The sequence below is a fragment of the Myotis daubentonii genome, chromosome X, assembly GCF_963259705.1.
Source record: "Myotis daubentonii chromosome X, mMyoDau2.1, whole genome shotgun sequence".
NCBI classification, from domain to species: Eukaryota; Metazoa; Chordata; class Mammalia; order Chiroptera; family Vespertilionidae; genus Myotis; species Myotis daubentonii.
The window spans coordinates 48670506-48686904 of NC_081861.1; the positions used below are offsets into that span (position 1 = coordinate 48670506).

Sequence of the window (16399 nt, forward strand, 5' to 3'; positions counted from 1 at the left end):
CAGCACCAGCACCTGTGTCTGTGGCCTGGGAGAGGGACAAGCCACCAGCACCACAGTCCTGAGCAACAGTGGCTATGTCTGCACCTGCAGACCAGGAGAAGGACAAGCTGCCTGCCTCATGGTCCCGGGCACCTGCGGCTGCAGCCCAGGCAAACCCACCTGCCCATGGTCCCCTGTGGCTGTGGCTGGCCCTGGTGAAGCCGGCCTGGGACCTGGGTGCCTGCAGCCAGCCAGAGGGAGGGAAGCCCGGGTCTCGGGTGCCTACAACTGGCTGGAGGAGGGAATCCTGGGTCCCAGGTATGGGGCGAAGCAGAGGTGGTTAGGGGTGATCAGGCTGGAAGGGGAGCAGTTAGGGGCAATCAGGCAGGCAGGCAGAGGTGGTTAAGGGCGATCAGGAGGCAGGCAGAGGGGTTAAGGGTGATCAGGCAGACAGGCAGGTGAGCGGTTAGGAGCCAGCAATCCCGGATTGCAAGAGGCAGTCGGACATCCCCCAAGGGGTCCTGGATTGGAGAGGGTGCAGACTCGTCTGAGGGACGCACCCCCCCGTGCATGAATTTTGTGCACCAGGCCTCTAGTCCTATATAATAAAAGAGAATCATGCAAATTAACCATCCCTCTGCTACACTCAAGACACGCCCACCAGCCACACCCACAGGCCAATCAGGAATGAGTATGAAAATTAACCCAACTAAGATGGCAGTGGCCATGGAGCTGGAGTTAGCTGGGGGCTTGGGTTGCCCCTGGAGATGGAGGAAGCCAAGCTTCACGCCTGCCCTGGCCAGCCCTGGGCTCTGCTCAAGGTTACAAAGTTTCAATTATAGAAGATAAATAATTCACAGAAAAAAAGAGAAAATAATGAGAGTCTGGGAGCTTGGGTCACTGGGTGGCGTGGCCAGCCTGAAAATGGCCATCAGCCCCTCTCCCAGGCTAGCCAGGCACCCCAGTGGGGACCCCCACCTGAAGGGGCTGTGGCAAGCCTGAAAACAGCCATCAGCCCCTCACCAAGGCTGGCCAGGCACCACAGCAAGACTCCCCACCCTGAAGGGGGTGTGACCAGCCTGCAAACAGCCCTCAGCCTCTCACCCAGGCTGGCCACACCCCCATGGGGTGAGGGTCCCTGCTGGGAGGCTTGTCTAGCCTGCAAACAGCCATCAGCCCCTCACAAAGGCTGGCCAGGCACCACAGCAAGACCCCCACCCTGAAGGAGGTGTGTCCAGCCTGAAAACGGCCCTCAACCCCTCACCCAGGCTGGCCAGGCACCCCAGAAAGACCCTCACCCTGATCCAGGACACCCTTCAGGGAAAACCAGCTGGCCTCCACCTGTGCACCAGGCCTCTATCCTATATAATAAAAGGGTAATATGAAAACTGACCCTAACAGCTTAATGACTGGGAATGACTAGTCACTATGACACACACTGACCACCAGAGGGCAGATGCTCAATGCAGGAGCTGCCCTCTGGTGGTCAGTGCCCTCTCACAGTGGGGAGCTCTGCTCAGCCACAAGCCAGGCTGATGGCTGCCAGTACAGTGGTGGTGGTGGGAGCCTCTCCCACCTCCTCAGCAGCACTATGGATGTCCAACTGCAGCTTAGGCCTGCTCCCCGCTGGCAAGTGGACATCCCCCGAGGGCTCCCAGGTTGCCAGAGGGATGTCTGACTGCCAGCTTAGGCCCGTTCCCCTGGTGAGCGGGCCTAAGCCAGCAGGTGGACATCCCCCGAGGGGTCCCAGACTGCAAGAGGGCACAGGCTTGGCTGAGGGACTCCCCTGAGTGCACAAATTTTTGTGCACTGGGCCTCTAGTTCATCTATAAATGTCTCTCTCTAATATATTTCCGACAATGAGCTAGATACTGTAATAGGTTAGTTACATGCATTATTTCATTTAGCTTTCACACTAATTCTGCGAGATAGATATTGTCCTCATTTTACACAAAGGAAACTGGCATATAAAAGTTTTACATGACTTGCTGAAGGTCACAGAGCTTATAGGAGCCAGGACACACCCATATTTGCTTGACTACATGGGTCATTTTTTTTCATATCAACATGCTATACTCTATCACTCTGTCTTCTTTCCACTTCTTTCCTTTTTCCTCTTCAAAGCCCATAGTGGTGGATGTGTGGTAGTACTGGAACGATTTTAAAGAAAGAAGCACTAACCTAATCCTCCTTTATACTTCTCCTGAAGCTATGTATTTCCTATTTCTCCCCACATGGCCTGGTGACCAGCATCCAAGAAAACATTGGCTTCCTACAGGCTCATGTTATGTTTTCTTCTCCAATCTCTTCATGGTTGCAGTGACTACATTTTTAAAATCCCAAATAAGGGCATATAGCTTGATACATTGTGATTCCATTAGAGAATACAAACACAACACATTTAAAATTAAAACTAAAAAAGTACTTGTGGTGCATAGCAGAGAGATAGAGGGCTGGCTAAATATGGATTTGTTGAATGTTTTCTTGGCGATTTATCACACATGGAGAGTAATGAGCAAAGTTAGAGTACATCCTTATCAGTGGACTTCAACAGGGTGGTCTTTCTGACAGGTCTTTTTGTTATATAGCCTTAATGTAGGCTTCCTGAACCTGGTGTTTTATTAATCTGCAAGTACTTGTTTAGATACAAGGCTGTGGATTCTAAGAGATAAACTGTTAATTATGCATTCTAATCCCAGGCTAGAAGATGTTTATAAAGATTAATACTTGTTTCCTTTTTTTCCTAACAGCTAATGGCCTAGAAAAAAAGATCAGTTGTAATTGAGAAACTGAAGAAGATAATAAATGCATTACTGAGGCCAGTTGCTTTACAAAGTCATTTATTTAATCCGTAAATTTTGAAGGTTGTAAATTACTCATTAGAAGGCAGAAAGCAAAATAGCCATAATCTTGTTTAGTGCCTCCAAATTCCAAAAGATTTAGAGAAGGAAATCCATGGAAATAAGAAGCCTTATGTGTTTTTTCACTGATATTTCTTAATTGGCAAAGGATGTTAAACAATAAGGACAAGCTCAAGTAATTATCCTGATGTGCTGGTCCACAGGTCAGGGGTGGGCTTGATTAAATTAATGGCGAGCTGACCTACAAAGGGTGGGAAAATGCCCCTTCTTTTCCACTGAGCCCTGCAGGCAACTAATCAATGTGCACATCTCACTTCCAGATTGTTTTATGAGTCCAGAGCAATAGCTCATAGCATTCATTGGGGCATCCACTCCTATCTGTTGTTTTCTAATTAATTAGTGAAGGGACTAGGACAAGAGGACAACTAGAGGAATTAGGAAGGAATGAAGAGGAGGGTGCCCCCCCATATATAGGGAATGCAGCTCCCAATATACAAAATGTTCAACTGCAAAAGCAATTAGTTTGTAGGTTTCTTTACATGTATAGTAAGCCACATATATTTGGTTTGAATATGGATTTTAAAAGCTTAATGTGTAAATACTTAATCATATACTAAGGACAATGGTTTTTGTATACTAAGGGTAAAATAACATTTTAGACTCTTAGTGGTAATGATACAAACAATTTTCTTTTTTTCAAATATATTTTATTGATTTTTTACAGAGAGGAAGGGAGAGAGAGATAGAGAGTTAGAAACATCGATCAGCTGCTTCCTGTACAACTCCCACTGGTGATGTGCCCGCAACCAAGGTACATGCCCTTGACCGGAATCGAACCTACGACCCTTGAGTCCGCAGGTCCACGCTCTATCCACTGAGCCAAACCGGTTATGGCATACAAACAATTTTCAAGATGCCTTTGGCATTGTAGGTCTAGTAAATGCACTCTGCACACATTTTGAGAGTAGAATTTGAATCTGTGCATATTTTCTTTTTTCAATAGTGTGATGACTTTTATATATACAACACAGCTTCTGGCTCACCCTTAGGCTATGTACAACAAAACAGCTACTGGCTGACTTCTGTTCTGAGCAAGTATTTCTTTCATATTCCTTTGCCTTTTTCTCTCATGATCAACAGCATATGTGAATTAGAGGTGGTAGTACAAGGCTATGAAATGAAACTTTTCTCTTTGCATCATAACCAGACCATGTAAGGATCAAACTTCTAATTCCATAGTAGCAAACTGAGTTACCCAACACAAACTATTTCCATTCATTTTCTACTTGACAGTCTAATTATGTTTGTGATTTCATCAGACTTGCACTGTGTCTATCCTGTATTCCATTCAATAACCACCAAGCTGTTGTTGCTCAATAAATCATTACTGATAATGAAACAAAATCTAATTTAAAAAATTATAGCTGAATGGAAATGCATTTATTTACTTTGTTAAAGTAATTTTAAAGCAATTGTTTCCTAAATAGATCATTTAACCACAGCATGTGATAAAAATGCTCTTTTCTTCCCCCAGCTTGCTTTAAAAAGAGAAACTTTGCCCTGGCCAGTTTGGCTCAGTGGACAGAGCATCGGCCTGCAGACTGAAGGGTCCCAGGTTCGATTCTGGTCAAGGGCATGTACCTTGGTTGTGGGCACATCCCCAGTAGGAGGTGTGCAGGAGGCAGCTGATCAATGTTTCTCTCTCATCAATGTTTCTCTCTCATCGATGTTTCTACCTCTCTGTCCCTCTCCCTTCCTCTCTGTAAAAAAATCAATAAAAATATATTAAAAAATAAAAATAAATAAAAAGAGAAACTTTTTTAACAGTAGAAAGCGATACTAAAACATTTTAAGGACCCCTGTATTTAGAAATACTAATATCAAAGCCCTGGAAAAACCTATTGATACATCTTAAGAGAAACTAAAAATAACTAATAGTAATTTGGAGCTTCTATATCACTTATACCAGGAAAGAGCTCATTCTGGCCAATTTTGGTGAAGACAAGAAATGACATTTCACCTTTTCCCTTATCTGAAGATGAAGTACCTGAGTTTTAACTTACCCTGAGTGGATTTTCATTAAGGTATGGAGGTTCACCTTCCACCATTTCAATTGCCATAATCCCCAGAGACCAGATATCAACTTTCGGACCATAAGCTTTCCGAGTCACCACCTCAGGTGCCATCCAATAGGGAGTTCCCACCATAGTGCTTCGTTTACTTTGCTCAGGGGTGATCTGGGCACAGAACCCAAAATCAGCTGCAGAAAAGAAAAGTCAGTTAAAATCAGTTCAAATTATATTTTTTTTACAATAGGACACTTTCAAATATGGCTGTACTTTCCTTTGTTAGACACTGAGCTTCCACAACTGCCTAGCTCATATCCTTTTGTACCTGATCTCTCATCTAATCTTGATTTTAAGAGTCTGAAATAACTGACTGATATGATGCCATTTTTACTGGACCTCAATCTTGTTTCCTCCAACTTACAGAATCTTTCAGTCTTCTAATTAACTATTTGTCATTCAAGAGATGGGGTCACTAGAAATTCTGAAATATTACTACCCCCTCCCTAAAATCTGGTCACAATATATAGAAACACAGTGTTAAAAAATTCTGTACTTCAAACTGGGCTCTAAATGTTTTCAAACCAATCATTTTCAATAGCCCTTTTCTTCTCAAGATAGACAGCAAAAGAGCAGAGATCCCCAGATACTCTCTCAAATACTATCAGAACCAAAATACCTACTCAATTTAACAGAGCCATCCATCCCAAGGAGAATATTGTCACTCTTTATGTCTCTATGGATCACTTGGTTTGAGTGTAAGAAATCCAAAGCTTGGAGGCACTATTGAATCAGAAAAAAAAGTTAATTATATCACAAATAATTTTTTTAAAATTAAGTTTAATCTAAATTTTGGGCAGGAGTATAATTTTATGTTGCCAAGTGAAATAGATAATGAAGTGCTTTGACACCATTTTGAAATCATATTACCATTTACATCAGTGATGCAATTTAGCATTATACGTATGAAAGCTCCTGAGTAAGACTAGGACATGAAGAGTGATGGTGTGATAAGTAGCACCAAATCATTAATACAGCCAAACTAACCAATTAATATAATCATACTTTGACCTAGTTATCTAGAGGATATGAATTCACCTTGGTCTTAAATAGATGTAGTAAGTTTCTGTTTCCATTGTATGATTTGATTCGGTAGGTCTGGAGTGAAACCCAAGAATCTGCATTTAAAACAAGTGCCCTGAGCTATTTCTGGACAGCCAGGTTTGAGGACCACTATGAAGTAACAATAGGCACTTGTTTGGAATTTGTTTTGCACTGTAATACTAGAAGATGGAAACAACAGACTCAGGGTCCAATATACCTCTAAATATTAAAAGTTTGATTCATTGCATGAATAGAAAATATATGTTTTTAGTGGATATGTTTACATCTTTGGGGAGGAGGAAATGAGAATGAGAGGAAAACAAAGAAGGGGGAAATTTAAATGAACAATTTAAAATAAAATAAAGCAAAGACTAGCTGAAATTACTTGGTTTTGTGTGTGTTTTTTCTATCAATGGTTCTCAAGTTTCAGTGGTTCAGAGTTCCTAATGTATCTATAGAAAATCTTACTACAAGGAATGTGGTAGATGGTAAGGTCCAAGATAAAATTCCAATGAAGAGAGTTTTTAACATTGAAAAAAATAATATAATAAAATATCCTTGGTTTAAGTTGAAAATAGGTATTATGACACTGTTATTGGAAAAGAGGCAGACACTTAAGACACACTAGAAAGCTATGAGGGATGCCCAACTTATACTGTGAAAGTAACTACTTTCCAGGCTGAGGGGAGATCTTGGTTAAAATACCTTCTAAAAAATGATGTGATTATAATATGGTTTGAATTTTTACATGGCTCACATTGAACATCTAAGACAAAATAACTACCATGTAAAAATCCCTCCAAATCAGAAAGAAGTTCCTTGCCAACATTACTATTTTCCATGTTCACTGGGACCTAAAACCATTCAGGCTTATATATGGTACCCTGTGGATGGCATAATGGAACTCAAAAGATCCATAGCAAAGCAGCAAAAATAAACTAGGGGCTGGGGAAGAGGAGTGCTATTACTTTAGGATTTAAACTGAATTTAGGGTCTCCAATTTTTTTAGTAGGAAAAATGTGCTATTATTACTTTGATGTTATAAACATCCTGAATAATCAGAGATAAAGAAAGGACTGCCAATTTTGGTGTTATCATCAGCTAGAAATTCTCTATTTTCTTACCTCTCTGCAGACAGCTGCTATCTGCCCTTCATCCATACAGGTCTCTGTGACCACATCAGTCAAAGAGCCACCAGCCAAGTATTCCATGACTACCCATAGTTCATCACCCACTAAGTAGCTATAACAAAAAAAGAAAAAGACATTGACTCCAGCCTAAGAAAGTGAGAACTCTTCTATATTCCTATTAAAAAGGTAATTTTCATTCAGTTTCTATGCATTTGATTATATTATATAACAAGAAGAAACATACATTGGAGTCAAGACAGTCTCTTCAATAACTGGTGCTGGGAAATTTGGTCAGATACATGCAAAAAAATGAAACTAGATAACCAACTTACACCATACACAAAAATAAACTCAAAATGGATAAAGGACTTAAACTTAAGATGGGAAGCCATAAAAAATACTAGAGGAATCCACAGACAGAAAAATATCAGATATATGCCGAAGTAATATCTTCACCAATACAGATCCTATGGTAATGGAAACTAAAGAGAAAATAAACAAATGGGACTACATCAAAATAAAAAGCTTCTGAAAGCAAAAGAAACCATCAACAAAACATCAAGAAAGCCCACTGCATGGGAGAACATATTTGCCAATGTTATCTCTGATAAGGGTTTAATCTCCAACATTTACAGGGAACTCATACAATTTAACAAAAGGAAGATAAACAACCCAATCAAAAAATGGGCAATGGACCTAAATAGAAACTTTTCCAAAGAAGACATAAAGAAGGCCATGAGACATATGAAAACATGCTCAAAGTCACTTATCATCCAAGAGATGCAAATCAAAATGATAATGAGGTACCATCTCACACCTGTGAGAATGACTATCATCAACAAACAACAAGTGCTGCTGAGGATGAGGAGAAAAAGGAACCCTCCTGCACTACTGGTGGGAATGCAGACTGGTGCAGACACTGTGGAGAACAGTATGGAGTTTCCTCAAAAAACTAAAAATGGAACTTCCATTTGACCCAGTGATTCCACTTCTAGGAATATATCCCAAGAAACTAGAAACACCAATCAGAAAAGATATATGCACCCCTATGTTCATAGCAGCATAATTTACAATAGCTAAGATTTGGAAACAGCCTAAGTGCCCATCAGCAGATGAGTGGATTAAAAATTGGTGGTACAACTACATAATGGAATACTATGCTGTTGTAAAAAGGAAGGAACTCCTACCATTTGCAAAAGCATGGATGGAGCTGGAAAGCATTATGCTAAGGGAAATAAGTCAGTCAGAGAAACATGAATATTACATGATCTCACTCATTTGGGGATAATAATGAACAACATAAACTGATGAACAAAAACAGATCCAGAGACAGAGAATAGTCGATCAGATGCTTAAACCACAGAGGGAAGGTAAGGGGGAGAGATCAACCAAAGGTCTTGTATGCATGCATATAAGCATAACCAATGGACGCAGACGCCAAGGGGGTGAGGACATGAATGGGTTTGGGGTGGTGGGGCAATGGGGGGATAAGGACACATATGTACTACCTTAATCAATATAGGAAAAAACAAAACAACAACAACAGAAAAAAAAACAAGAAGAGAATATTGTCCTCGCTGGTTTGGCTCAGTGGATGGAGTCTTGGCCTGCAGACTGAAGGGTCCTGGGTTAGATTTCCAGTCAAGGATACCTACCTCAGTTGAAGGGTTCATCCTAGGCCCTGATGCAGGAAGCAACTGATGTTTCTTTCTCTCTCTCTCTCTCTCTCTTTCTCTCTCTCTCTCTCCCTCTTTCCCACCCTTCCACTCTCCCTAAAAATCAATGGGAAAATATCCTCAGGTGAGGATTAACAGAAGAAGGAGGAGGAGGAGGAGGAGGGAATATCAGTGATAGTGAAAATGAGACACTTCCTTAACATTGGAAGAGAACATTTATTGGAATCAAAGGACCACCAGATATGACTGTGCACCATGGAGGAAGGAAAAGAACAGGGAGGTTTCTGTTTACTGACTACTATATTCCTTGTAAAAGCTAGTTTCAGTGAACAGGATCAATGGATAGCCCTTTTGGATAACCCAAATCACAATGTTGACTTCTGTACTGAACTGGCCACATGGCATACAGATGTACAGGATATTTATTCAGATCTTGGCATTATTATTTTTTCATTCTACTGAATTGATTATTGAAATGTTTTCAAGTAGTCACTAAATCAAAGAGATTCATGTTTGTAATGGATTTACTGTGATTATGTGTCAGTTCTGATAGAAGGCAGTTGTGACACTTTATGAAACACTGATTTCTACTATAAAATTTGACCCTCCCTTTTCTTGTCTCCCTTTCCTCTCCTGTACTACTGGTCTACCTGGTGTAAAACACAGAAAGCAAGATCCTAAACTCACTGATATTGTAGGCCCAGTCTTATTTCCTTTGTATCCCCAGAGTACACAGCACCGTGGTGCCAAACGAACACTTATTGAAATTGAGTGAGACAGAGGTTAACCACAATTGAAGAAGAGCTGGTGCTGTCTTTAAATGCCTATGTATGTATGTATGTATGTATGTATGTATTCATTTATTCATTTATTTTTCATAATCCACTGCTAATACCACTGATGAAAGAGACATTCATTACCTGGTCTAAGAAAAAGGTTTGAGATTAAAGTCTCGATTCCCTGGGGCCTCACTGTCAGTTATTTACAAAGCACACATTAAGCAGGGACATTTTAGACAGGTTTCCTCACTTAGACACTCAGAGACTGCACTAGCTTCAGACAAACACTTGATGAAATTTAACGCACCACAGCCCTCTCTTATATGCAATAGGCTATTTCCTGCAAACAAGAAGTCATGATCCTCAAAAGGAAATTACAAAAACTGCTCATGTTTAAAGTCAAGACTATAAAATGTCTTCAAACGTTTGATGGGTGAATAAAGATAAGTGGATGCAAGTTTATCAATAGATCTGCTACTCTATTTTGTAACATTTGAGAAATATTTATAGAATGGATGTTAAATAGATTCTAAATAAAGTAATTTGCCATGAAAATGACATTCCATTTAAAAAAAAACAAGTACACAATTAGAGAGCACACTTACCTATCTAAATAATTAACAATATTGGGGTTCTTATTTTCCCTCATGACCAGAATTTCATTAATAATTAGTTCCTTTTTGGGCTGCTGTTGAAGGTTCATCTGCTTTATGGCCACCTGAATGATGATTAAAATATAAGAATGTATTATAATTATTAGACAAAAAACAAACATCCATATTTGGGGGTATACAAATTCTTTATCTTAAGAAGCTTTGTCTTGGTGCCACAAACCCTCCTTTTCTGTAGTTAATCTCATGCAAACTATCGACTTCAGATACTTTAGATACCAATAAAGAAAACTACAATATCAATCCAGTTGTACCCATTTTTTTTTCCAGGCATAAATGCCATCAAAGAGGAAATCTGATTAATATGAATAAAGGAAAGTAAAAATCAGGATTCAATATTAGCACTTACCTCTTGTCCTGTTGCAATGTCAAGTGCTGTATAGACAGTACCCGATGCCCTGTAAAGGTGAAAATTATCAACTGAATAAGCAGTCAAAGTGCTATCAATATGTTGTCTTCGAAATAAATGTAATTATTTTTAGGAGAAGGATATCAGCAAACTCAAGATTAAAGGATGAAGTACAAAAATAACAACTGTTTTGTATAGTAATTACACGTGAAATAGTCATGACATATTTCTTTTGGTGGGCCAGGAAATCCAGTCAGACTTCCTGGCAGCAATCTGTGTGCCATGGTACTACACAGTAATAAACTGAGCAAAGTGGCGTTGCTCCTTTTAGGAATCTCCTGGAACATTTTAAATACTAGTACTCCTTGGATGTTGCAACAACCAACATGACAGATCTCTAATTAAACTGAAAGAAAATTATATATATATATATATATATATATATATATATATATATATATTTGCTTAGCCAACTGTAAATTATTTACTTTATCATATAAACAAAGTAGCTTTTAAAATATATTTCTAATTCTTAATATCTTCATGTAACAAATAAATCATTCTCAGTGCTGTACTTACCCATAGCTACACAAACCAATAACAATATGGATTTACTGTTTAGCCTTTTTTTTTTCTTTCTGCTATATTTCTCAACAGCTTCTACTATGAGGTTACACTCCATTCCACAATCTTTTTTAAAATGTATCATTTTTTAACTCTTGGTAATACTCATTCTTCCATTATAACTTGAATTACAAGGCTACTTTGCTTTGCAATTAGAATTTGTCTAATAAAGCTGACTTCATGGTAAAATTTTGTGAAACACTTATGCATTCTGAACCACCTCCCCGCCCCCATCTCCAGGAAAAGCAAAAACCTAGTCATTTTTGTGGAAATGTTTGTGGTGGATAAAGGAGGAGGAAGAGGAGGAGGAAGAGGAGGAGGAGGAGGAGGAGGAGGAGGAGGAGGAGGAGGAGGGAGAGGAAGAGGGAGAGGAAGAGGATAGAGATCAGTTCTGTGATTCACCAGGAATAGTAATGCTTTAACAGTGCTGTCTAAACTTTCTGGTAATTATTGTTTCTCATTTGTTCTCTATTTATTCCTTGATGTTTTGTTTTGTGAGTCCAGGAATTCTCTTGCTATGTCAGCCATTTCCTTGTCATTCTTCTCTCTGGATGAGCTAAAATACTTATCACAGGCCTAGGAAGTTTACATTACCTGTTCCTAAGGATTAAACTTGGTGATGTAGTTTAAGGAATATTTGAGTACTAATAGAGATTTGATTTCTAATGTTTGTCCTAACATTAACAATCTGTGTGACCTTAGACTAGTCACTTCCCCTCTCTGTGTTTCAGTCCCCTCACTTGGAAAATAGTAATCACAATAACAGAAAACATATATTGAGCATGTTGCATGTGTCAGACACTGCACTAAAAATTTCATATAAATTGTCTTATGTAATCCTTACCTTATTTCTATAAGGCAAGTGCTATTATTCCCATGTTATAGATAAGGAATCTGAGTATCAGAGAGGTTAAGAAACCTGTCCAAGGTTATAGAGTTTATAATCTAAGCCTGTCTGACTCTCTGACCTGCAAAATATATAAAGAAATGGGTTACTTAATTTTTAAGATTCTTTAATTCCATGATCTAGCATCTATAAATGTTACTTCTCTTGTCACTCTGCATGGGTATTTAAGTATCTATTGAAATTAGAGTGAGAAATCACAATCAATAGGTCCCCTCTAAACCAGGATTTGGTAATTTTAGAAATTCCTTAGGTTTGAGAATTATATTAAACAAGTTGCTCTTTCAATTTTATATGTTTGAAATTCAGGGCTCAGAGCACATAGTTGGTGTTCAATAAGTATTATTTGTTGAATAAACCAAATAATAAAAGTCTTTTTAAGCAAACATGCACTTGCAACAACACCTTGCATTTATGTGAAGAAAGTGTTTTTTCTTTTACTTAAGTCTACATAAAACTCTTCCCTCTTGAAAAAATAATCAGACCTTCCTGATTTTAGAGGCCAGTTCGTGGTTTGCCCTTCCAAACTCAGAATTGCCTGAGTGTAAAGGAATAGGTCACCTCAACCTAGTGGGTATTTCAGCTGTATAAGCCCTGAGCAACTACTCAAATATATATGCAGCATTAAATTTAAAAATGCCTTCACTTGGTTTATTCCTATATATATGTAGACCACTTGCTCAATTCCTTCAGATGCAAAAAAAGTGATATCTGTAAAATTAGATACAGTATTTATCTCTTAGAAGTACAGAGAATTACATGGCACAGTCTGTGTAACCATTTAGCCATGTTCCCAAATCAGAGTTAGTGCTTTAATATGGTAACTGCTAACATTGTCATTGTTGCTGCTGCTGCTGCTGTTATTGGTTTCACAGTAAGTATGACTCACTTACTGAGTTGTTAGTAGGCTCTTCCCATTATCCCAGCCAAAACATTGTTAGCATCCATCACTATTTTTAAAAAGGACAAAGACTATTAGAAAACTTTTTAGAGGTTCCATGTCCTTTTTTTCTTACTAAAGTGGTTTTGCCGTTTTCTTTTTCTTTTATAAGAAAATACACTAAACTATGAGTTCTTTTTTTTAATTGATTTTAGACAGGAAAGGAGAGGGAGAGAGAGATAGAAACATCAATGATGAGAGAGAGAATCATTAATTGGATGCCTCTTGCATGCCCCCTACTGGGGATCGAGCCCACAACCCAGGCATATGCCCTTGACCGGAATTAAACCCAGGGTCCTTGAATCCACAGGCTGACACTCTATCCACTGAGCCAAGCTGGCTAGAGCTGCCTTTTAAGTTTGGAATCCCTTTAGCAAATGAGGAAAGCTTTATCATATGCAGAAACCCTCTGTATAAAATGGGAGCTGTTCTAGTTAAAGCCTAGAGCAGTGATGGCGAACCTTTTGAGCTCGGCGTGTCAGCATTTTGAAAAACCCTACCTTAACTCTGGTGCTGTGTCACATATAGAAATTTTTTGATATTTTCAACCATAGTAAAACAAAGATTTATATTTTTGATATTTATTTTATATATTTAAATGCCATTTAACAAAGAAAAATCAACTAAAAAATGAGTTCGCGTGTCACCTCTGACACACGTGTCATAAGTTTGCCATCACTGGCCTAGAGAGAGAGGCCCAAAATTTCTGCCAAGGTGGCTTTCCCCTTTTTCACCACCTCATCCTCCACTCCCTAAGCCCATTTCCACTGCCCTAGGGGTTAAAACTGTGATTGACTTGGAGTGTAAGGGGGATTCAAATTTAACATCTCCAGACCTTAACCTTTCAAATTCTTGGGATTTTTGTGGCTCCCCTCCCTTAGCACTTCATTAAAATTCCTAGAGTTCTAATCCGAGAATACCAATATCTTGGGTTATATGGAATTGCCAAGAATCCTTAATCCAAAGAGGCTTAAAGACCCTGAAACTCTAGGAATCAGTTATTAACTCAAAAATGAACTTTATTCCTCACTTCTCATTCCCTCGTCTTATTGTACATACACAATTGTCTAGTGGGAACCATTTTTCCCTTCCTTCCAACTCTTGTCCCAGAATTTAAAATGGTGATATCCTCCTCCACTTCAATTCCCACACCCAACCCCCCACCAAAGAAATTGTTAGGCATTTAGAATTCACTGCTTTGACCAATAAGTTGTTGGTTGTCCCAACTTCCAGTCTTTGTAGAATCCTTAATTCAAACACACATATTCAGGTACTAAACTTCAGAGTAAAACTTAGTGCAGTCTCCAACTCCTTCTTAGCACCTCTAACAACCTCTCTGTACCCCAGTTCTGATGCTTTTCCATATTCTAACTGGCACATATGTGAATTTCACTCCTCTTATTAGTTTATTAAAGAACTCTCTTTGTTCACTGATGGGTTAAGAACAACAATACTCACTCCCATCTACTCAAATCTTCCCAGGTTCAAATCTTATCAGTTCCTAGTTGTGTGACCTTGGGTAAATAATTTAACCTCTCCATGGCTCAGGATTAGAGGTTCAAATGTATACAATATATAAAAACCAGTACTGACATATAGAAATTGCCAATAAATATTAGCAAAAATCATCATCATCATCATCATCATCATTATCATCATCATCTATCTTCATCATCATCCACAGACTATAATTTTATTTGTAGGCCATTTAATTACATTAATTCATATTATCTCTCTTTTCCAATTGTATTGAAGCCAGACTGTGGAAGGAAGAACATTTGTTTATGATGGGGCTTATGTGTATCCTATCTAATAATAGACAAACATGGTAATTAACCATACCTCCGCTATGCTTCCCATTGGCTAATCAGCGAGACATGCAAATTAACCACCAACAAAGATGGCGGCTGGCAGCCACGCAGCTGAAGCGAGCAGGATGCTTGCTTGCTCCAGTGATGGAGGAAGCCAAGGTTCCTCACCTGCCGCGGCCCAGCTCTGAGCTCCGGATGCAACAATGTTGCAATTATAGAAGCTAAACAAACCCCAGGTACCTGCTTTCAGTCCAGAGCTTAGAGCGCCAGTGATGGCAACAGAGTTTCAATTATAGAAGCTAAACAAACCCCAGATACCTTCTTTTAGCCAGCCATGGCCTCAGAGCTGGAGCTGGCTCTCAGCTCCAGTGACAGCTATAGAAGGTAAACAAATCCCAGAATAAAAAAAAAAAGAGGCTGGGAGCTTCAGTGGCCCATCAGCCTGAGAACAGCTCTCAGCCCCTCACTCAGACTGTCCAGGCACCCCAGTGGGGACCCCCACCCTGAAGGGGGTGTGACCAGCTGCAAACAGCCATCAGCCCCTCACCCAGGCTGGCCAGGCACCCAAGCGGGACCCCCACCCTGATCCAGATCACCCTTTGGAGCAAACCAGCCACCCCCTCCCGTGAACCAGGCCTCTATTCTATATATTAAAAGGGTAATGTGCAAACTGACCCTAACAGCAGAAAGACTGGGAATAACTGGTCACTATGACACACACTGACCACCAGGGGGAAGATGCTCAATGCAGGAGCTGCCCTCTGGTGGTCAGTGCCCTCTCACAGTGGGGAGCTCTGCTCAGCCACAAGCCAGGCTGACGGCTGCCAGTACAGCAGTGGTGGTGGGAGCCTCTCCTGCCTCCTCAGCAGCGCTAAGGATGTCTGACTGCAGCTTAGGCCTGCTCCCTGCTGGCAAGTGGACATCCCCCGAGGGCTCCCGGGCTGCCAGAGGGATGACTGATTGCCATCTTAGGCCCAACCCCCCAGGGAGCAGGCCTAAGCCAGCAAGTGGTCACCCCCTAGGGGTCCCAGACTGTGAAAGGGCACAGGCCGGGCTGAGGGACCCCCTACCCCCAAGTGCACAAATTTTTGTGCACCGGGCCTCTAGTTTATTATAAGACTCAGCCATTCCCATGATATAAAGAAATCAAGCATTATCCAGACTCAAGAAAAAATAGAGATCATCTAAGATGACACAGCTAGTATGTCACAAAAGTCTCCTAATTTTGAGGAAAAGATTTTCAGTTAACCTATACTGTGGTTCAAGAATATTAAACCAATTATTCAACTGTTGTGTGTCATCATCAATTACAATGTGATGTTTTCTGCTGGGTTCATGTCATTACATTAAATGCTTTACTAACAGTTTCTTCTTGATCTGACCAAGCACTTAGCACCAAAATGAAAAAAAAAACAACAACCACTGGCATCTGTTCTAAAGGCTCTAAAAAGAAACATACAATTCACTATTTCTCCTTTTTCCTCCTAAGACAAATCAGTTTAAGT

At 40.0% G+C, this 16399-nt stretch overlaps 1 protein-coding gene across 1 annotated transcript in view; it reads right to left on the minus strand.

The window, feature by feature from the left end:
* Positions 1-16399, minus strand: part of PAK3 (p21 (RAC1) activated kinase 3) — a 128102-nt gene that overhangs the window by 23076 nt on the left and 88627 nt on the right. The window contains exons 9-13 of the mRNA XM_059678904.1: positions 10616-10664; positions 10201-10313; positions 7135-7252; positions 5590-5689; positions 4904-5100 (exon numbers count right to left, since the gene is read on the minus strand). Coding sequence (XP_059534887.1) covers positions 4904-5100; positions 5590-5689; positions 7135-7252; positions 10201-10313; positions 10616-10664 — 577 coding nt within the window. The remainder of the gene's footprint in view (positions 1-4903; positions 5101-5589; positions 5690-7134; positions 7253-10200; positions 10314-10615; positions 10665-16399) is intronic.